The sequence below is a fragment of the Bombina bombina genome, chromosome 4, assembly GCF_027579735.1.
Source record: "Bombina bombina isolate aBomBom1 chromosome 4, aBomBom1.pri, whole genome shotgun sequence".
NCBI classification, from domain to species: Eukaryota; Metazoa; Chordata; class Amphibia; order Anura; family Bombinatoridae; genus Bombina; species Bombina bombina.
The window spans coordinates 870,457,729-870,479,614 of NC_069502.1; the positions used below are offsets into that span (position 1 = coordinate 870,457,729).

General features: G+C 41.5%; 1 protein-coding gene across 2 annotated transcripts in view; it reads right to left on the bottom strand.

The window, feature by feature from the left end:
* Positions 1-21,886, bottom strand: part of LOC128657369 (gastrula zinc finger protein XlCGF17.1-like) — a 79,316-nt gene that overhangs the window by 48,334 nt on the left and 9,096 nt on the right. Inside the window, exons 1-3 of one of the 2 annotated variants that reach the window (XM_053711693.1) lie at positions 15,500-15,623; positions 15,343-15,388; positions 8,328-8,483 (exon numbers count right to left, since the gene is read on the bottom strand). In XM_053711693.1, coding sequence (XP_053567668.1) covers positions 8,328-8,379 — 52 coding nt within the window. In that variant the 5' untranslated portion in view covers positions 8,380-8,483; positions 15,343-15,388; positions 15,500-15,623. Of the gene's footprint in view, positions 1-8,327; positions 8,484-15,342; positions 15,389-15,499; positions 15,624-21,886 lie in introns of those variants that run through there. The other variant, XM_053711694.1, reaches the window with a different exon arrangement.

Genomic DNA, 21,886 nt, shown 5'->3' on the forward strand with positions numbered 1-21,886 from the left:
AAAAACATCCTTTAGAAGAAGCGCAAATTCCTAAACTAAAGTCTGGTTCCTCCACAGCCAGAGGTTTAGAGGCAGCAGATTCCGACCCAAAATGTTCATACTCCGAAGTCTCAAAAAGAACTTCATCCACGGATAACCTCAGTTAAATCTAATAAATTATCTGATATACTCTGGGAAGAAGTGCCATATGTAACCTTTCGCTTGCGCTTAGCAGGGCAAGGTAAAGTATTAAAGGCCGCAGACACTGCTGTCTGAACTGCACAGTAACCTCTGGTGAAAAAAGGCCCCCTCCAGATGGAGGATCAGCTATGCTACAGGAAAACTGCATGTGTAGAGAGATAAGAATGTAGGGTACGCACCTCACTGGATGACAACTCCTCAGAGGTGGATGGCTCTGTGGTATCAAACATATTTGATATTATCACATTAAAAAGGCATATGGAATATAAATGGCACCCTTATACCCCAATGGCTTGGGCACTCACCACCTCCTATGACCCAGACAGTACAGAGATTTATGACTCCTCTCTGATAGACACCCGGTCAGGAAAAAGGAAATGATCACACAGTGCACAATGCAGGACCGTCCCTGCTATGAGAAAGCGCGCCAAGCCTGTAAGCTGCATGGCTCCCAAAGTGAAAGTGAAACCTGTATATTCCATAACAGCCTATGAGCCCATAACATCTCACACATATAAGCAGCATAAAATCAAATAAACATATAAGATTATTCCCCCCTGTTCAATAATACCCCTAAGGAGATATTAACCTTTGATTCTATACAGATAAAAGGAGTCACACTGTGACCCTGTCTTCTTGTGTTATCATACATGTATAAAATCTGAAACAATCTTACCAGATTCTACGCCGTGGAATAGGAACACGGCCCTTCAAGTGTGACAGATAGTAGCATCGCTTCTGATATGGACTTGAGTGGAGAAAGCAGGCAGGGAAACTCGCCAACGCTGATTGCCTATGGAGCTGTTAATATGAGTCCGGATGGTTTCGGAGAAAGACTCTCCCTGCATCTCCGGACTCTAACTTTCATCCATGCTGTCACTGAGAGGCTGACAGGACTACTTAAAACTCCAGTCCCATCTCGAAGAGTACTACCCTCCATAAGAGACTGCTCCGAAATCTTCTTACACTTCTCTGCCAACCTCCTGTGACGAAAGGCAAAGAATGACTGGGGTTATGAGGAAGTGGGGGAGGTATTTAAGCCTTTGGCTGGGGTGTCTTTGCCTCCTCCTGGTGGCCAGGTTCAGTATTTCCCACAAGTAAGGAATGCAGCTGTGGACTCTTCCCATATTAAGATGGAAATGCTCTATATCTGTTTAAATGTAGTAATGGCAAAAATGCTCTGGTTTTTTGGGGAAGTTTTTGTCTGAAATGTCCGGTCCTTAAGGGGTTAATATTTGCATATAAATTAAAATGTAATTAATGTTGCTTGTTGTTTTTATTATTTGTTATTAAAGACAGTATAATCAACATTGTAGTTCTACATAACTGCATGCCTGTTATGTACAAACATAATTTAATGCTACTGACTACTATAACATAAATATATATTACCATATATATCTATGTTATTACTAATAAACACAACAAGCTAAACTAAATAGATTTTAATGAATATGCAATACTTAAAGAATTATGCAATATACATACATAATAGTTTAAATATTGAAGATCAATGCAAGGCCTGACTAAATTATATCTACAATGTTTAAAAATAAAATGCATGGTCATGTATAATGCATATTAGTTTAAAGGGATACTAAACCCAATTTTTTTTCTTTCATGATTCAGATAGAGCATGCAATTTTAAGCAACTTTCTAATTTACTCGTATTATCACTTTATCTTTGTTCTCTTATCTTTATTTGAAAAGCAGGAATGTAAAGCTTAGGAGTCATCCCATTTCTTGGTGTAGCATCTGGGTTGCGCTTGCTGATAAGCAAGCGCAAGAAAAGTTATATCCCTTTAAATATCAGGAGCTAGAACAGGAGCGTAAATTATAGAAAGTAATATACATGCTGTATCAGGAGATAGAATAACAGTATAAATGTATGGAAAAAAACAGAATTTATGCTTACCTGATAAATTACTTTATCCAACGGTGTGTCCGGTCCACGGCGTCATCCATTACTTGTGGGAATATTCTCTTCCCCAACAGGAAATGGCAAAGAGCACAGCAAAAGCTGTCCATATAGCCCCTCCTCAGGCTCCGCCCCCCAGTCATTCGACCGACGGTTAGGAGAAAAAAAGGAGAAACTATAGGGTGCCGTGGTGACTGTAGTGTATAGAGAAAGAAATTTTTCAAACCTGATTAAAAAACCAGGGCGGGCCATGGACCGGACACATCGTTGGAGAAAGTAATTTATCAGGTAAGCATAAATTCTGTTTTCTCCAACATTGGTGTGTCCGGTCCACGGCGTCATCCATTACTTGTGGGAACCAATACCAAAGCTTTAGGACACGGATGAAGGGAGGGAGCAAATCAGGTTACCTAAACGGAAGGCACCACGGCTTGCAAAACCTTTCTCCTAAAAACAGCCTCCGAAGAAGCAAAAGTATCAAATTTGTAGAATTTGGCAAAAGTGTGCAGAGAAGACCAAGTCGCTGCCTTACATATCTGATCAACAGAAGCCTCGTTCTTGAAGGCCCATGTGGAAGCCACAGCCCTAGTGGAGTGAGCTGTGATTCGTTCAGGAGGCTGCCGTCCGGCAGTCTCATAAGCCAATCGGATAATGCTTTTCAGCCAGAAAGAAAGAGAGGTAGCAGTAGCTTTTTGTCCTCTCCTCTTACCAGAGTAAACGACAAACAAAGATGAGGTTTGTCTAAAATCCTTAGTTGCTTCTAAATAGAACTTTAAAGCACGAACTACATCTAAATTGTGCAACAAACGTTCCTTCTTTGAAACTGGATTCGGACACAGAGAAGGAACAACTATTTCCTGGTTAATATTCCTGTTGGAAACAACTTTCGGAAGAAAACCAGGCTTAGTACGCAAAACGACCTTATCTGAATGGAACACCAGATAGGGTGGATTACACTGCAAAGCAGATAATTCAGAAACTCTTCTAGCAGAAGAAATAGCAACCAAAAACAGAACTTTCCAAGATAGTAACTTGATATCTATGGAATGCAAAGGTTCAAACGGAACCCCTTGAAGAACTGAAAGAACTAAATTTAGACTCCAAGGAGGAGTCATGGGTCTGTAAACAGGCTTGATTCTGACCAAAGCCTGTACAAAAGCTTGTACATCTGGCACAGCTGCCAGTCGTTTGTGTAACAAGACAGATAAAGCAGAAATCTGTCCTTTTAGAGAACTCGCTGACAATCCCTTATCCAAACCTTCTTGGAGAAAGGAGAGGATCTTAGGAATTTTAATCTTACTCCAGGAGAATCCCTTGGATTCACACCAACAGATATATTTTTTCCATATTTTATGGTAAATCTTTCTAGTCACAGGTTTTCTGGCTTGGACCAGAGTATTTATCACTGAATTTGAAAACCCACGCTTGGATAAAATCAAGCGTTCAATTTCCAAGCAGTCAGCTGCAGAGAGACTAGATTTGGATGTTCGAATGGACCTTGTACTAGAAGATCCTGTCTCAAAGGTAGCTTCCATGGTGGAGCCGATGACATATTCACCAGGACTGCATACCAAGTCCTGCGTGGCCACGCAGGAGCTATCAGAATCACCGAGGCCTTCTCCTGTTTGATCCTGGCTACGAGCCTGGGAAGGAGAGGGAACGGTGGAAACACATAAGCTAGGTTGAACGACCAAGGCGCCACTAATGCATCCACTAGAGTCGCCTTGGGATCCCTGGATCTGGACCCGTAGCAAGGAACCTTGAAGTTCTGACGAGATGCCATCAGATCCATGTCTGGAATGCCCCATAATTGAGTCAACTGGGCAAATACCTCCGGGTGGAGTTCCCACTCCCCCGGATGGAAAGTCTGACGACTCAGATAATCCGCCTCCCAGTTGTCTACCCCTGGGATGTGAATTGCAGATAGATGGCAGGAGTGATCCTCCGCCCATTTGATGATCTTGGATACCTCTCTCATCGCCAAGGAACTCTTTGTTCCTCCCTGATGGTTGATGTAAGCTACAGTCGTCATGTTGTCTGACTGGAATCTTATGAATCCGGCCTTCGCTAGTTGAGGCCAAGCCCGGAGAGCATTGAATATCGCTCTCAGTTCCAGGATGTTTATCGGGAGAAGAGACTCTTCCCGAGACCATAGACCCTGAGCTTTCAGGGAATCCCAGACCGCGCCCCAGCCTAATAGACTGGCGTCGGTCGTGACAATGACCCACTCTGGTCTGCGGAAACTCATTCCCTGAGACAGGTGATCCTGGGTCAACCACCAACGGAGTGAGTCTCTGGTCATCTGGTCTACTTGAATCTTTAAAGACAAGTCTGCATAGTCCCCATTCCACTGATTGAGCATGCACAGTTGTAATGGTCTTAGATGAATTCGAGCAAAAGGAACTATGTCCATTGCTGCAACCATCAACCCTACTACTTCCATGCACTGAGCTATGGAAGGCTGCAGAATAGAGTGAAGAACTTGACAAGCGTTTAGAAGCTTTGACTTTCTGACTTCTGTCAGGAAGATCTTCATTTCTAAAGAATCTATTATTGTTCCCAAAAAGGGAACTCTTGTTGACGGAGACAGGGAACTCTTTTCTACGTTCACCTTCCACCCGTGAGATCTGAGAAAGGCTAGAACAATGTCTGTATGAGCCTTTGCCTTGGAAAGAGACGATGCTTGAATTAGAATGTCATGTCGTCTAGATAAGGTGCCACTGCAATGCCCCTCGGTCTTAGAACCGCCAGCAGGGACCCTAGCACCTTTGTGAAAATTCTGGGAGCAGTGGCTAAACCGAATGGAAGAGCCACGAACTGATAATGTTTGTCCAGAAAGGCGACCTTAGGAACTGATGATGATCTTTGTGGATAGGAATATGTAGGTACGCATCCTTTAAATCCACGCTAGTCATATATTGACCCTCCTGGATTGTAGGTAAAATTGTTCGAATGGTTTCCATTTTGAACGATGGAACTCTGAGAAATTTGTTTAGAATTTTTAAATCCAGAATTGGTCTGAAAGTTCCCTCTTTTTTGGGAACTACAAACAGGTTTGAGTAAAACCCCTGACCTTGTTCCACAGCTGGAACTGAGTGCATCACTCCCATCTTTAATAGGTCTTCTACACAATGTAAGAATGCCTGTCTCTTTATTTGGTTTGAAGATAAGTGAGACATGTGGAACCTTCCCCTTGGGGGTAGTTCCTTGAATTCTAGAAGATAACCCTGAGAGACTATTTCTAGTGCCCAGGGATCCGGAACATCTCTTGCCCAAGCCTGAGCAAAGAGAGAGAGTCTGCCCCCTACTAGATCCGGTCCCGGATCGGGGGCTACCCCTTCATGCTGTCTTGGTAGCAGCAGCAGGCTTCTTGGCCTGTTTACCCTTGTTCCAGCCTTGCATTGGTTTCCAAGCTGGTTTAGTCTGGGAAGCGTTACCCTCTTGTCTAGAGGCTGCAGAGTTAGAAGCCGGTCCGTTCCTGAAATTGCGAAAGGAACAAAAATTGGACTTATTCTTAGCCTTGAAAGGCCTATCCTGTGGGAGGGCATGGCCCTTTCCCCCAGTGATGTCTGAAATAATTTCTTTCAATTCCGGCCCAAAAAGGGTCTTACCTTTGAAAGGGATATTAAGCAATTTTGTCTTGGAAGATACATTCGCCGACCAAGACTTTAGCCAGAGCGCTCTGCGCGCCACAATTGCAAACCCTGAATTTTTCGCCGCTAATCTCGCTAATTGCAAAGCGGCATCTAAAATAAAAGAATTAGCTAACTTAAGTGCGTGAATTCTGTCCATGACTTCCTCATATGGAGTCTCCATGTTAAGCAACTTTTCTAGTTCATCGAACCAGAAACACGCCGCCGTAGTGACAGGAATAATGCACGAAATTGGTTGGAGGAGGTAACCTTGCTGCACAAAAATCTTTTTAAGCAAACCCTCCAATTTTTTATCCATAGGATCTTTGAAAGCACAATTGTCCTCAATGGGGATAGTCGTGCGCTTAGCTAGGGTAGAAACTGCCCCTTCAACCTTAGGGACTGTCTGCCATGTGTCCTTCCTTGGGTCGACCATGGGGAACAATTTCTTAAATATAGGAGGTGGGACAAAGGGTATGCCTGGTCTCTCCCACTCCTTATTCACTATGTCCGCCACCCTTTTAGGGATCGGGAAGGCATCAGGGTGCACCGGGACCTCTAAGAATTTGTCCATCTTGAACAATTTTTCTGGAATGACCAAAGAGTCACAATCATCCAGAGTAGATAGCACCTCCTTAAGTAATGCGCGGAGATGCTCTAACTTAAATTTAAATGTCACAACGTCAGGTTCTGCCTGTTGAGAGATTCTTCCTGAATCTGAAAGTTCTCCCTCCGACAAACCCTCCCTCACTGCCACTTCTGACTGGTGTGAGGGTATGACAGATAAACTATCGTCAGCGCCTTCTTGCTCCACTGTATTTAAAACTGAGCAATCACGCTTTCTCTGAAATGCTGGCATTTTGGATAAAATATTAGCTATGGAATTATCCATTACTGCCGTTAATTGTTGCATAGTAACAAGCATTGGCGCGCTAGATGTACTAGGGGTCGCCTGCGCGGGCATAACTGGTGTTGACACAGAAGGAGAGGATGATGAACTATCCCCACTACCTTCATTTGAGGAATCATCTTGGGCAACCTTATTAAATGTGATAGTACTGTCCTTACTTTGTCTGGACGCTATGGCACAATTATCACATACATTTGAAGGGGGGACCACCTTGGCCTCCATACATACAGAACATGTTCTATCTGAAGGTACAGACATGTTAGACAGGCTTAAACAGGCTAATAATGCAAAAAAAACGTTTTAAAACAAAACCGTTACTGTCTCTTTAAATGTTAAACAGAGCACACTTTATTTCTGAATGTGTGAAAAAGTATGAAAGAAATATCCAATCTTTACCAAATTTTCACCACAGTGTCTTAATGCCTTAAAAGTATTGCACCCCAATTTTCAAGCTTTTAACCCCTTAAATGAGGAAACCGGAGCCGTTTAATCAAATAACAATTTTTAACCCCACTACAGTCCCAGCCACAGCGTTTGCTGCGACTTCACCTGTCCTTAGGAGTTATACGATACCAAAAGCTTCCAGGAACGTTTTCAATGATCACCAGACCCTCTCACATGCAGCTGCATGCACTGCATCCAAAAGAAACTGCGCAATTATGGCGCGAAAATGAGGCTCTGCCTACTATAGTGAAAGGCCCTTCCTGACTGGAAAGGTGTCTAAACAACTGCCTGGCGCCTAAAAACGTTCCCCCACAATAAAAGTTTTATAAATCACCTCTAGATTTCATAAAAAACTTAAATAAAGCAATCGATTTAGCCCATAAGAGTGTCAACCAGTGTATAGCCCATAATAAGCCTTCATTCTGTTAAGAGTCTAAGAAAATGGCTTACCGATCCCCAAGAGGGAAAATGACAGTCTTCTAGCATTACACAGTCTTGTTAGAAAATGGACTAGTCATACCTTGAGCAGAAAAGTCTGCTAAGTGTTCCCCCCAACTGAAGTTCTCTGGGCTCAACAGTCCTGCGTGGGAACAGCAATTGATTTTAGTTACTGCTGCTAAAATCATACTCCTCTTTTAAACAGAACTCTTCATCCCTTTCTGTTTTAGAGTAAATAGTACAAACCGGCACTATTTTAAAATAACAAACTCTTGATAGCAGAATAAAAAACTACAATTAAACACCACATACTCTTCACCATCTCCGTGGAGATGCTACTTGATCAGAGCGGCAAAGAGAATGACTGGGGGGCGGAGCCTGAGGAGGGGATATATGGACAGCTTTTGCTGTGCTCTTTGCCATTTCCTGTTGGGGAAGAGAATATTCCCACAAGTAATGGATGACGCCGTGGACCGGACACACCAATGTTGGAGAAATATGTGTGCTAATTTGAGGCTAAGCTACTATTACATCAAAGCGCCAAAGTAAGCAATGTTAAAAAGAGGGACTGTTCCCTCGTGAGTGCCCCAGAGAGTGTGAGGGCTTCATGATAATCTTAAAATGAACAAGACTATAGCAGATTTTTAAACTCTGCTTAGCAGAAACTTCTGCACATCACCAGTATACTACTAACCCCTATATCCCTTTCAGGTGATCAGATCACTGAGGTTTCTGGTTCGTTAATGTAAATATTATCCCATTCTGATGACAAAACCAGGTGACATGTACAGGACGACCTGCTTACCTCTGTGTGCATCAGGAAGGTCTGAGGTTTGGTTCTCGGTCTTTTCAGACATTGTCTTGTTCAGAATACTGAATTTGTCAGATATTCTTATAATGTTTCTCCTTTTCCAGCAAACGCAGTGATGTGTTTTGTACGTGATCTTCAGAGTTCAGGAGCCTAAACACAGAGAGAGAGAGAAAACAGAATTTATGCTTACCTGATAAATTTCTTTCTCCAACGGTGTGTCCGGTCCACGGCGTCATCCTTACTTGTGGGAATATTCTCTTCCCCAACAGGAAATGGCAAAGAGCACAGCAAAAGCTGCCCATATAGCCCCTCCTCTGGCTCCGCCCCCCAGTCATTCGACCGACGGTTAGGAGAAAAAAAGGAGAAACTATAGGGTGCCGTGGTGACTGTAGTATATAGAGAAAGAAATTTTTCAAACCTGATTAAAAAACCAGGGCGGGCCGTGGACCGGACACACTGTTGGAGAAAGAAATTTATCAGGTAAGCATAAATTCTGTTTTCTCCAACATTGGTGTGTCCGGTCCACAGCGTCATCCTTACTTGTGGGAACCAATACCAAAGCTTTAGGACACGGATGAAGGGAGGGAGCAAATCAGGTTACCTAAACGAAAGGCACCACGGCTTGCAAAACCTTTCTCCCAAAAATAGCCTCCGAAGAAGCATAAGTATCGAATTTGTAAAATTTGGCAAAAGTGTGCAGAGAAGACCAAGTCACTGCCTTACATATCTGATCAACAGAAGCCTCGTTCTTGAAGGCCCATGTGGAAGCCACAGCCCTAGTAGAGTGAGCTGTGATTCGTTCAGGAGGCTGCCGTCCGGCAGTCTCATAAGCCAATCGGATGATGCTTTTCAGCCAGAAAGAAAGAGAGGTAGCAGTAGCTTTTTGTCCTCTCCTCTTACCAGAGTAAACGACAAACAAAGATGAAGTTTGTCTGAAATCCTTTGTTGCGTCTAAATAGAACTTTAAAGCACGGACCACATCTAAATTGTGTAACAAACGTTCCTTCTTTGAAACTGGATTCGGACACAGAGAAGGAACAACTATTTCCTGGTTAATATTCTTGTTGGAAACTACTTTTGGAAGAAAACCAGGTTTGGTACGCAAAACGACCTTATCTGAATGGAACACCAGATAGGGTGGATCACACTGCAAAGCAGATAATTCAGAAACTCTTCTAGCAGAAGAAATAGCAACCAAAAACAGAACTTTCCAAGATAGTAACTTGATATCTATGGAATGTAAAGGTTCAAACGGAACCCCTTGAAGAACTGAAAGAACTAAATTTAGACACCAAGGAGGAGTCATGGGTCTGTAAACAGGCTTGATTCTGACCAAAGCCTGTACAAAAGCTTGTACATCTGGCACAGCTGCCAGGCGTTTGTGTAACAAAACAGATAAAGCAGAAATCTGTCCTTTTAGAGAACTCGCTGACAACCCTTTATCCAAACCCTCTTGGAGAAAGGAAAGAATCTTAGGAATTTTAATTTTATTTCAGGAGAATCCCTTGGATTCACACCAACAGATATATTTTTTCCATATTTTATGGTAAATCTTTCTAGTCACAGGTTTTCTGGCTTGGACCAGAGTATCTATCACTGAATTTGAAAACCCACGCTTGGATAAAATCAAGCGTTCAATTTCCAAGCAGTCAGCTGCAGAGAAACTAGATTTGGATGTTCGAATGGACCTTGTACTAGAAGATCCTGTCTCAAAGGTAGCTTCCAAGGTGGAGCCGATGACATATTCACCAGGTCTGCATACCAAGTCCTGCGTGGCCACGCAGGAGCTATCAGAATCACTGAGGCCTTCTCCTGTTTGATCCTGGCTACGAGCCTGGGAAGGAGAGGAAACAGTGGAAACACATAAGCTAGGTTGAACGACCTAGGCGCCACTAATGCATCCACTAGAGTCGCCTTGGGATCCCTGGATCTGGACCCGTAGCAAGGAACCTTGAAGTTCTGATGAGACGCCATCAGATCCATGTCTGGAATGCCCCATAATGGAGTTAACTGGGCAAAGACCTCCGGGTGGAGTTCCCACTCCCCCGGATGGAAAGTCTGACGACTCAAATAATCCGCCTCCCAGTTGTCTACTCCTGGGATGTGAATTGCAGATAGATGGCAGGAGTGATCCTCCGCCCATTTGATGATCTTGGATACCTCTCTCATCGCCAAGGAACTCTTTGTTCCTCCCTGATGGTTGATGTAAGCTACAGTCGTCATGTTGTCCGACTGGAATCTTATAAATCCGGCCTTCGCTAGTTGAGGCCAAGCCCGGAGCGCATTGAATATCGCTCTCAGTTCCAGTATGTTTATCGGGAGAAGAGACTCTTCCCGAGACCATAGACCCTGAGCTTTCAGGGAGTCCCAGACCGCGCCCCAGCCTAATAGACTGGCGTCGGTCGTGACAATGACCCACTCTGGTCTGCGGAAACTCATTCCCTGAGACAGGTGATCCTGAGTCAACCACCAACGGAGTGAGTCTCTGGTTAACTGGTCTACTTGAATCTGGGGAGACAAGTCTGCATAATCCCCATTCCACTGTCTGAGCATGCACAGTTGCAATGGTCTTAGATGAATTCGAGCAAAAGGAACCACGTCCATTGCTGCCACAATTAGACCTATTACTTCCATGCACTGAGCTATGGAAGGCTGAGGAATAGAATGAAGAACTTGACAAGCCTTTAGAAGCTTTAATTTTCTGACCTCTGTCAGAAAGATCTTCATTTCTACAGAATCTATTATTGTTCCCAGAAAGGGAACTCTTGTAGACGGGGACAGGGAACTCTTTTCCACGTTCACCTTCAACCCGTGAGACCTGAGAAAGGCTAATACAATGTCTGTATGAGCCTTTGATCTGGAAAGGGACGACGCTTGGATTAGAATGTCGTCTAGGTAAGGTGCCACTGCAATGCCCCTCGGTCTCAGAACCGCTAGAAGGGACCCTAGCACCTTTGTGAAGATTCTGGGAGCAGTGGCTAAATCGAACGGAAGAGCCACGAAAAGGTAATGTTTGTCCAGAAAGGCGAACCTTAGGAACTGATGATGATCTTTGTGGATAGGAATATGTAGGTACGCATCCTTTAAATCCACGGTAGTCATATATTGACCCTCCTGGATTGTAGGTAAAATAGTTCGAATGGTTTCCATTTTGAACGATGGAACTCTGAGGAATTTGTTTAGAATTTTTAAATCCAGAATTGGTCTGAAAGTTCCCTCTTTTTTGGGAACTACAAACAAGTTTGAGTAAAACCCCTGACCTTGTTCCGCTGTTGGAACTGGGTTTATCACTCCCATCTTTAATAGGTCTCCTACGCAATGTAAGAATGCCTGTCTCTTTATCTGGTCTGAAGATAAGCGAGACATGTGGAACCTTCCCCTTGGAGGAAGTTCCTTGAATTCTAGAAGATAACCCTGAGAGACTATTTCTAGTGCCCAGGGATCCAGAACATCTCTTGCCCAAGCCTGAGCAAAGAGAGAAAGTCTGCCCCCTACTAGATCCGGTCCCGGATCGGGGGCTACCCCTTCATGCTGTCTTGGTAGCAGCAGCAGGCTTCTTGGCCTGTTTACCCTTGTTCCAGCCTTGCATTGGTTTCCAAGCTGGCTTAGCCTGGGAAGCGTTACCCTCTTGTCTAGAGGCTGCAGAGTTAGGAGACGGTCCATTCCTGAAGTTACGAAAGGAACGAAAATTGGACTTATTCTTAGCCTTAAAAGGCCTATCCTGTGGGAGGGAATGGCCCTTTCCCCCAGTGATGTCTGAAATAATCTCCTTCAATTCTGGCCCAAAAAGGGTCTTACCTTTGAAAGGAATATTAAGCAATTTTGTCTTGGAAGATACATCCGCCGACCAAGACCTTAGCCAGAGCGCTTTTGCGAACCACAATTGCAAACCCCGAATTTTTCGCCGCTAACCTCACCAATTGCAAAGCGGCATCTAAAATAAAGGAATTAGCTAACTTAAGTGCGTGAATTCTGTCCATGACTTCCTCATATGGAGTCTCCTTATTGAGCGACTTTTCTAGTTCATCGAACCAAAAACACGCCGCCGTAGTGACAGGAATAATGCACGAAATTGGTTGGAGGAGGAAACCTTGCTGAACAAAAATCTTTTTAAGCAAACCCTCCAATTTTTTATCCATAGGATCTTTGAAAGCACAATTGTCCTCAATGGGAATAGTCGTGCGTTTGGCTAGCGTAGAAACTGCCCCCTCAACCTTAGGGACTGTTTGCCATGCGTCCTTCCTTGGGTCGACCATGGGGAACATTTTCTTAAATATAGGAGGTGGGACAAAAGGTATGCCTGGTTTCTCCCACTCCTTAGTCACTATGTCCGCCACCCTTTTAGGTATCGTAAAGGCATCAGGGTGCACAGGGACCTCTAGGAATTTGTCCATTTTGCACAATTTTTCTGGAATGACCAAAGAGTCACAATCATCCAGAGTAGTTAGTACCTCCTTAAGTAAGGCGCGGAGATGCTCTAACTTAAATTTAAACGTCACAACATCAGGTTCTGCCTGTTGAGAAACTCTTCCTGAATCAGAAATTTCTCCCTCCAACGAACCCTCCCTCACTGCCAATTCTGACTGGTGTGAGGGTATGACAGATAAATTATCGTCAGCGCACTCTTGCTCTACTGTATTTAAAACTGAGCAATCACGCTTTCTTTGAAATGCTGGCATTTTGGATAAAATATTAGCTATAGAATTATCCATTACTGCCGTTAATTGTTGCATAGTAACAAGCATTGGCGCGCTAGATGTACTAGGAGTCGCCTGCGCGGGCATAACTGGTATTGACACAGAAGGAGAGGATGGTGAACTACCCCCACTACATTCATTTGAGGAATCATCTTGGGCAACCTTATTAAATGTGACAGTACTGTCCTTACTTTGTCTGGACGCCATGGCACAATTATCACATACATTTGAAGGGGGGACCACCTTGGCCTCCATACATACAGAACATGTTCTATCTGAAGGTACAGACATGTTAGACAGGCTTATACAGGCTATTAATGCAATAAAACCGTTTTTAAACAAAACCGTTACTGTCTCTTTAAATGTTAAGCAGAGCACACTTTATTTCTGAATGTGTGAAAAACTATGAAGGAAATATCCGATCTTTACCAAATTTGCACCCTAGTGTCTTAATGCTTTAAAAGTATTGCACCCCAATTTTCATTTTACAAGTTTGTAACCCCTTAAATGAGGAAACCGGAGCTGTTTTATCAATTAACAATTTTAAACCCACTACAGTCCCAGCCACAGCGTTTGCTGCGGCTTCACCTGTCCTTGGGGGTTATTCGCCACAGAAATAAGCCTTCCAGGAACGTTTTTAATGGCCACCAGACCCTCTCACATGAAGCTGCATGCACTGCATCCAAAAGAAACTGCGCAATTAAGGCGCGAAAATGAGGCTCTGCCTACTAGAGTGAAAGGCCCTTCCTGACTGGGAAAGGTGTCTAAACGACTGCCTGGCGCTTAAAAACGTTACCGAATTATTCTCAAGTTTTAAAACACTTCAAACCACATATAAATATCGAATAAAGCAATCGATTTAGCCCACAATAGTGTCAACCAGTATATAGCCCATTAATAAGCCTTCATTCTGTTATGAGTCTAAGAAAATGGCTTACCGATCCCAAAGAGGGAAAATGACAGTCTTCTAGCATTACTAAGTCTTGTTAGAAAATGGACTAGTCATACCTTGAGCAGAAAAGTCTGCAAACTGTTCCCCCCAACTGAAACTGAACTGAACACTTTGCTTGGTAATTTTTGCAACCTAACTGTGCAACACTGTTGCTCAGTCAGGAGTTCCTAGGCCTCATCCTCCTTTATTCCTGTATTTGCTTATTTGCAATATTCTCCAGTTCCTGTGAAGGATTCTCGTTTTTGCAACTTGCTGCAACATTTGTATCAAGTCTTGGACACTTCAGCCTACTTCCAGGGCGGATTTTATAATTCCTATCCGCTGTGTTTTGCCTGCACTTTCTCATCACACTATCCTGTAGTAGTGACATAGACTGCTGATCTCTCCCTGCTGGCTTCCCTTCACTTGGTTACGCTGTGAATCTAAACAGACACTAGCCACATAAGGATTACTCAGGTACCTTTACAGCAACCTCTTCAACAAATATAGAAGCTTGTCTCTCTGAATTATAAATCATTTAAATTACCTATTACACCTGCAGCAGGTATTGCTTATCTTATAAAACAACACAGGGTTGTTTGTATCCACCTGTTAACCTCTGTGCTCCTGAACTTTTACTTAAAGGGACATTATACACTCATTTTTGCTTTGCATAAATGTTTTGTAGATGATCTATTTATATAGCCCAGTAAAGTTTTTTGTTTTTTTTAATTTTTATAGTTTTGCTTATTTTTAAATAACATTGCTCTGATTTTCAGACTCCTAACCAAGCCCCAAAGTTTTATGAGAATACCGTCAGTTACCATGCTCCTGTTTGTATAAAGGGTCTTTTCATATGCAAAAGAAGGGGGAGGGGGAGTGTCTTATTTCCCACTTGCAGTGGGCTTTCCAGCTACCTTTTCAACAGAGCTAAACTGAGAGCTTCTAAGTAAGTTTTTAAACAGTTTTATACTGGATTTTGATATCAGTATCTGTGCATCTTATTCTTTATAGTAGTGTCTTTTACATGCAGTTATATGAAAATTAGTGTATACTGTCCCTTTAAGTCTGATATCTTGCTTGCTGTGTAAACAGACAGTAACCTTGACTTTATTTTTTACTTTCTGATTCAGATTAAACTTTGCCTCTCTCCTTTAGAGTTTACTCCCTTGAGATCACTTGTTCTGCCATTTATATTTTTACAGTTAAAATTAGGACTATAACCACACTACTTAAATAGTGCTTCAGTCCTACTTTTTGCACGAATGCTTACTCGTTAACGCCACAATGTCTAAGTAATGATTATAGTGGTGTTATCCTAAGCTACAAAACAACCATTTTTTGAATAATGAATATTGTGATCTGAGACTCATTACCTTACCTGATTACAGGATCTTTGCTACAGGTCCTAGGAGGATTCCTGCAAACTGTCACAAAAAGTGATTAATCAGAGGACAGTGAGTATACTATAACTAGAAATTAACAACCAAATAAAAGCAATTTCTATATCTTGGCCTATATCACTGGGTAATACTTACCAGTGAAGAACCCCTCCCCGAAGGGGCATAGACAGAACTACCACTCCCATGATTAACCTATAAAGGTAGTCTTAACGCACCTCACTTTCCTCTTCCTAGAGATGTCCAGTCAAAAAGGTGGACTAAGAAAAAAGGGTATGGGAGCCAAGATTACTAGAAATTAACAACCTAATATAAGCAATTTCTATATATCGGCCTTCCTTGTAATACTTATCAGTGAAGAGTATAAAGCAATACACATCTTTTATTGTGTATTGCTTTTATGTTTGTAATTTTACAATCAATAAAAAGCAGCACCAGAACGGCTCATGTCAAGCCTAAAAGGAAATGAATGTATGATGATATGTCAAACTACTGTGTAAGAGATCCCTCAAAGACAAAAATCTCAATATACTGCGACTGCTTTTATAAGAGGACATCTCAAGAGTAATCAAAACTTGATCACCTCCTACCTAAAGACTAAATAAATAGTCCTTAAAGGGACACTGAACCCAATTTTTTTCTTTTGTGATTCATATAGAGCAAGCAATTTTAAGCAACTTTCTAATTTACTCCTATTATCAATTTTTCTTTGTTCTCTTGCTTTCTTTATTTGAAAAAGAAGGCATCTAAGATAATGAGCCAGCCAATTTGTGGTTCAGAACAATGGACAGCAGTTGTTTATTGGTGCTGTCCAATCAGCAAGGACAACCCGAGTTGTTCACCAAAAATGGTCCGGCATCTAAACTTAAATTCTTGATTTTCAAATAAAGATACCAAGAGAATGAAGAAAAATTGATAATAGGAGTAAATTAGAAAGTTGCTTAAAATTGCATGCTCTATCTGAATTATGAAAGAAAAAATGTGGGTACAGTGTCCCTTTAAGAAACAGCTGGTATAGGAAACGTCAAAGTAGTATTTCCCACTATCAAAAGAAAGATGGCAAAATAATTATCTAATATATAAATTGAATTTCTTATCAATATATGAAATGAACAGACAATATCAGACATTGCAGGGGGTTAACCTATACCCTTGTCTGTCTGTTAAAAGGGTATGACCAGGTCCAAAACAATTCTAGCAAAGAGTCTATAACGTTACACAGAAATTTCTTAAATTCAGTACATGTCTAACTGACATGATGATCACTAGAAAAAAATAGTCTAAACAGTAAGAGACACCCCAGAGTGGTTAAAGTGACGTTACCATAAACGCTACTAAATCTAAAGGCAGTTCCCCAGACTGTACAATTATTCTATGGTTAAGTATACCAACTGTATATTTAAAGTCAAAGGTCCATTTTGATGAATTAGTGCCTGGTTTTTAATAAACCTATTAAAAACAAGGGCACTTTAATTCATCAAAATTGACATTTCACTGTTTTCTTCAAAAACGTACCTTTTAATCCTGGCAGCCGCTCCAGCACTTCCTCCGCCCGTCACAAGCTGTCTCCGCGGGTCCAAAATGACGAATCCGGCTTCCTCCAATCACAGCTTTGCATCAGGCCTAGATTCCCCCGGGGGGGAAGCTGTGATTAGAGGAAGCCTGATTCGTCATTTCTGACGTCTGCAGAGGCTTCCGACAGCCGAGGGAATCGCTGGAGCGGCATTTAGGATTAAAAGGTAAGTTTTTGAAGAAAACGAGTGAAATGTCAATTTTGATGAATTAAAGTGCCCTTGTTTTTAATAGGATTATTAAAAACCGGGCACTAATTCATCAAAATTGACCTTCACTTTAAGGGCCCTTGAACCCACTATACCAGAAAAAGTTGGAACTACAAGCACCTGGATTTTCAAAATCTCGGAGAATAACCATCATACGGAAATCCGAAATATATTGGATAAAACTTAAATGTACAGAAAAGGGGCTAAAAACACAAAAATAAACCTAAATAAAATATTCCCCTTTAACTACAAACAAGGTATTAATAACAAAAACTAAAATATTCATACTGCAGACATGAAATCCAAGTAATCATGACATCAAACTGAAAAACAAACAAACTATATTTCAGATGAATTAGCGATTCTAAAAAAACATGTTCTTAAAATAGAGAAATAAAGGAACTATTGCCAAGCTTAAAGGGACACTCAGGTTAAATTACATTTTCATGATTCAGATACAGCATGTAATTTTAAACAACTTTCCAATTTACTTCCATTAAACAAAATGTGCAGTCTTTTATATTTACAATTTTTGAGTCACCAGATCCTACTGAGCATGTGCAAGAATTCACAGACTATACGTATATGCATTTGTGATTGGCTGATTGCTATCACATGGTACAAGGGGAGTGGAAATATAAATAATTTTGAAATTTGTTATAAAAAAAAATCTACTACTCATTTGAAGTTCAGACTAAGTGCTATTGCATTGTCTTGTTATCTTGCATTTGTTGATTATGCAAATCTAATGTGTTGACTGGTCCTTTAATAAAAAAGAGAAATAAAGGAACTATTGCCAAGCCTAAAAAAAAACTGCTTTCCCCTCCCCCAATTGTTAAAAAAGGGACAGTCTAAACTAAAATTATTATTGTTTAAAAAGAGAGTTAATGCCTTTACTACCCATTCCCCAGCTTTGCACAACCAACATTGTTATATTAATATACTTTATAACCTTTAAACCTCTACATTTCTGACTGTTTCTAAGCCACTATAGACAGCCTCTTATCACATGCTTTTGTATTTGCTTTTCACGACAGGAGACAGCTAGTTCATGTGGGCCATATAGATATAGATGTTTATGCACGAGGAGTTTTAAGATTTAGCACAATACAGTATTAAATGCAAGTCAATAAATAATAAATTAAAAGTCATGTGATCAGGGGGCTGTCAGAAGATACAAGGTAATCACAGAGGTAAAAAGTATATTAATATAACTGTGTTGTTTATGCAAAACTGGGGAATGGAATGGATAATAAAGGGATTATCTATCTTTTAAAACAATAACAATTCTATTGTAGACTGTCGATTTAACTACAGATGAAGAAAGGTAAAATGTCATCCTGGAAAATGTTTATCTCCATGACTGTAAACTGTCAAAAAAAGACAGAAAATGGATCAAATTATAAAATATCCCTACTTACCTGCCATTCTATAAAGGGGCGGACTGACAAGTCGTGCAATTTGGCCCTTGTCCGAGGGCCCGGCATCTTAAAGACCTCCCTGCCATTACTTGCATGCAGAACTGAGGGTTTTTTTGTTTGTTTTTTAATTTTATTATTTTTTTACATATATATTTTTCAAGCATGCAGTGGATGACTTGGGCACAGGAAGCTTCTCCCATCTTTTTTATTACATTTCAGGTGGCATATATTTAAATTATATAACCCACGCAAAGCCAGTAAACATCCATTGCGCGCAGGCATTTGCAGAGGAGTGTGAGAGTGGGTGGAGCTAGCGCAGCTACTACACACTGCTGCTGTTTTGAATCAGAGGCACTGTGTCATAAAGGTATGCAGTGGTAGGCTGTAGACAGAGCTGGAACCGGGTAAGAAATAAGCAATGTGATGGCTTCTATGTTTAGGGATCCCAGACCCCCACAAATTAAATTATGTCCTGGTTACATTTGATAGAGCACCTGTTAGCACAGCAATAGCACGTTTAATCAGACATATAATTTCAATATGTGGGGGTCTGGGATAAAGGATGAGCTGCATTACACTCTCTGTGCTTAAAGGGACACTGAACCCAAATTTTTTATTTTGTGATTCAGGTAGAGCATGCAATTTTAAGCAACTTTCTAATTTACTCCTATTAGCAAATGTTCTTCATTCTCTTGGAATCTTTATGTGAAAAGCAAGAATGTAAGTTTAAATGCCGGCCCATTTTGGTGAACAACCTGGGTTGTTCTTGCTGATTGGTGGATAAATTCATCCACCAATAAACAAGTGCTGTCCAAGGTTCTAGACTTTCTTTTTCAAATAAAGATAGCAAGAGAACGAAGAGAAACTGATCATAGGAGTAAATTAGAAAGTTGCTTAAAATTGCATGCTCTATCTAAATCACAAAAGAAAAAAATTGGGTTCAGTGTCCCTTTAAATGCTTTAGCAGAGCTCTAACAGTGAATTTGTATGTGTGCACACCAACCCCTGTTTTGCTGTTGAAGGATGGAATTCAGAGGCATGGGGATTGCAGCACATCTAGCTGCCGATGTTTACACCACTAGCCGCTGCGCTGTAAAGTAAAAATCCTAGAATTCCCCTTATCGGCTCTCCCAGTCAGCACTTAAAATCAGAGCTTATGTGTGGGAGTCCTCAGTATTTCAGCATATTTGTAGGCACTACTTTTATTTTTACTCGTTGTGCCATTGGGCAAGTTTTGTGTTCATACACAGTGAAATTGCATTACCTTACTGGCAGTGAACTATTCATTTTATTTCTGTCTATTATGGAGTTAAAATTACTGGATGTGTCATTGTAGTAGCGATTAAACCTATTTGTTACCCATGAGTGACGTGTTTTGGGTCTTTGTTCTGAATATATATTTCATTTTAAATGTTGTTTGGCCAGGGGCGGACTGGGAAATCAGACCGGCCCTGGAAATTTGTCTAGACCGGCCCAGCCCCGCCCCCTCCAGTCTAACCACGCCCCCTCCAGCCTAGCCACGCCCGGTTTTTATATATATATATATATATATATATATATATATATATATATATATATATATATATATATATATATATAATATAATATAATATAGTGAGTTACAACCACACATTAGACAGTAAAGTAACACTACATGCAATTGAGGAGTAAGTAACTGCCAAAAAAGTAATTGTGGCCTGTAATTTTGTCACCATTGCACAATAGCTGCCTTAGAACTGATAACACAGATAAATACGTCAAAAACAGCTTTAACAAGCTCTGGAAGCCAGTGGGTTAAAATGTACCTACCTCCCTGAAATAAATATGTCTGTCACCTTCTGCCTTGTGCACAGGACTCCCGCCGTCTCTCTCTTCAGTTCAGTTCAGTGTCCCTGCTGCTCCGACTGACTGCTGTCCAGTCCACTCCAGTGTCACACCTGAGTCCTGACCCCACATGGCCTGCTTAAGCTCAGTGCGTGTCTGACGCGCTGCGATGCCTCTGCTCCTCACACTGACTTGTCGGACACTCGTGACATCACAAGCCGCCGCCCGGCCCGCCCCACCAGACCCAGCCCGCATATGAGGAATGGATTCCTGAGTCCTCCTCCTCCCTGGCGGCCCAGGCCACCGGCGGCCGGTTAGGTTACTTGCGGTTGCGGCAGAGGCAGCAGAGAGGGGGTTAATAACTTATAATTAAAGTTTAATAATAACCATTTTAATACACAGTGCTGCAGCCAGTGGGGAAGTCAGTGTAACAGCAGGGACTGATTACCTGCTGTCGGTGGCCTCAATCAATATCGCTAAGTAGTTAGCGAGCAAAAGTATAAATTTATACACAGCAGCTGCCATCCCAGCTGAGCTGCGGCCCACCAGGATTTTTCCCGGTATCCTGGCTGCCCAATCCGGCCCTGTGTTTGGCTTGTGTAAATTATGCATTCTTCTTTATATAGAAATGGACAGTGTAAGTTAGCTGATGATTTTTAAAATCACAATATTGCAAGTCCTTATGAAAAATCTCCACACTTTGTGTCACTTATTTTATTATGGTAATTTGCTGGTATTTTTTGTTTTCAATAATAATATACACAACAAAAACTAATGTTAGACAGCTGCCAGTACCTAAGATGGCAGCAATAGTTAGAAGGGGAGGGTTAGAGAGTTATTTGGGGGGGGATCAGGGAGGTTGGAGGGTTATGGGAGATCCTACACTGCAGAAAAAAAAAAAGTTGTATTTATTTTTATTATTGTCAGACTGTCTGACAGTACATAAGATGGGGGTGACCAGTGGGGGAGGGAACAGAGCTGTTTGAGAGGATCAGGGGGTGGGAAGTGTCAGGTGGGGGGCTAATCTCTACACTAAAGCTAAAATTAACCTTTTAAGATACCTGATTAACCCCTTCACTACCGGGAATAATAGAAGTGTGGCGCGCAGTTGCAATTAGCGGCCTTCTAATTACCAAAAAGCAATGGCAAAGCCATATATGTCTGCTAATTCTGAACAAAGGGGATCCTATAGAAGCTTTTACATTAATTTGTGCCATAATTGCACAAGCGGTATATAAATAATTTCAGTGAAAAACCCAAAGTTTGTGAAAAAGTTAACTATTTTTTTTATTTGATCGCATTTGGCTGTGAAATGGTGGCATGAAATATACTAAAATGGGCCTAGATCAATTCTTTGGATTGTCTACTAAAAAAAAAGTATATATATAGTTTTGATAGGTAAATAGAAAAAAACAAGGCTCTATTTTTGTTTAAATGTAGTGATGGCAAAAATGCTAAAAATGCTCTGGTCTTTTGGGGAAGTCTTAGTTAGAAATACC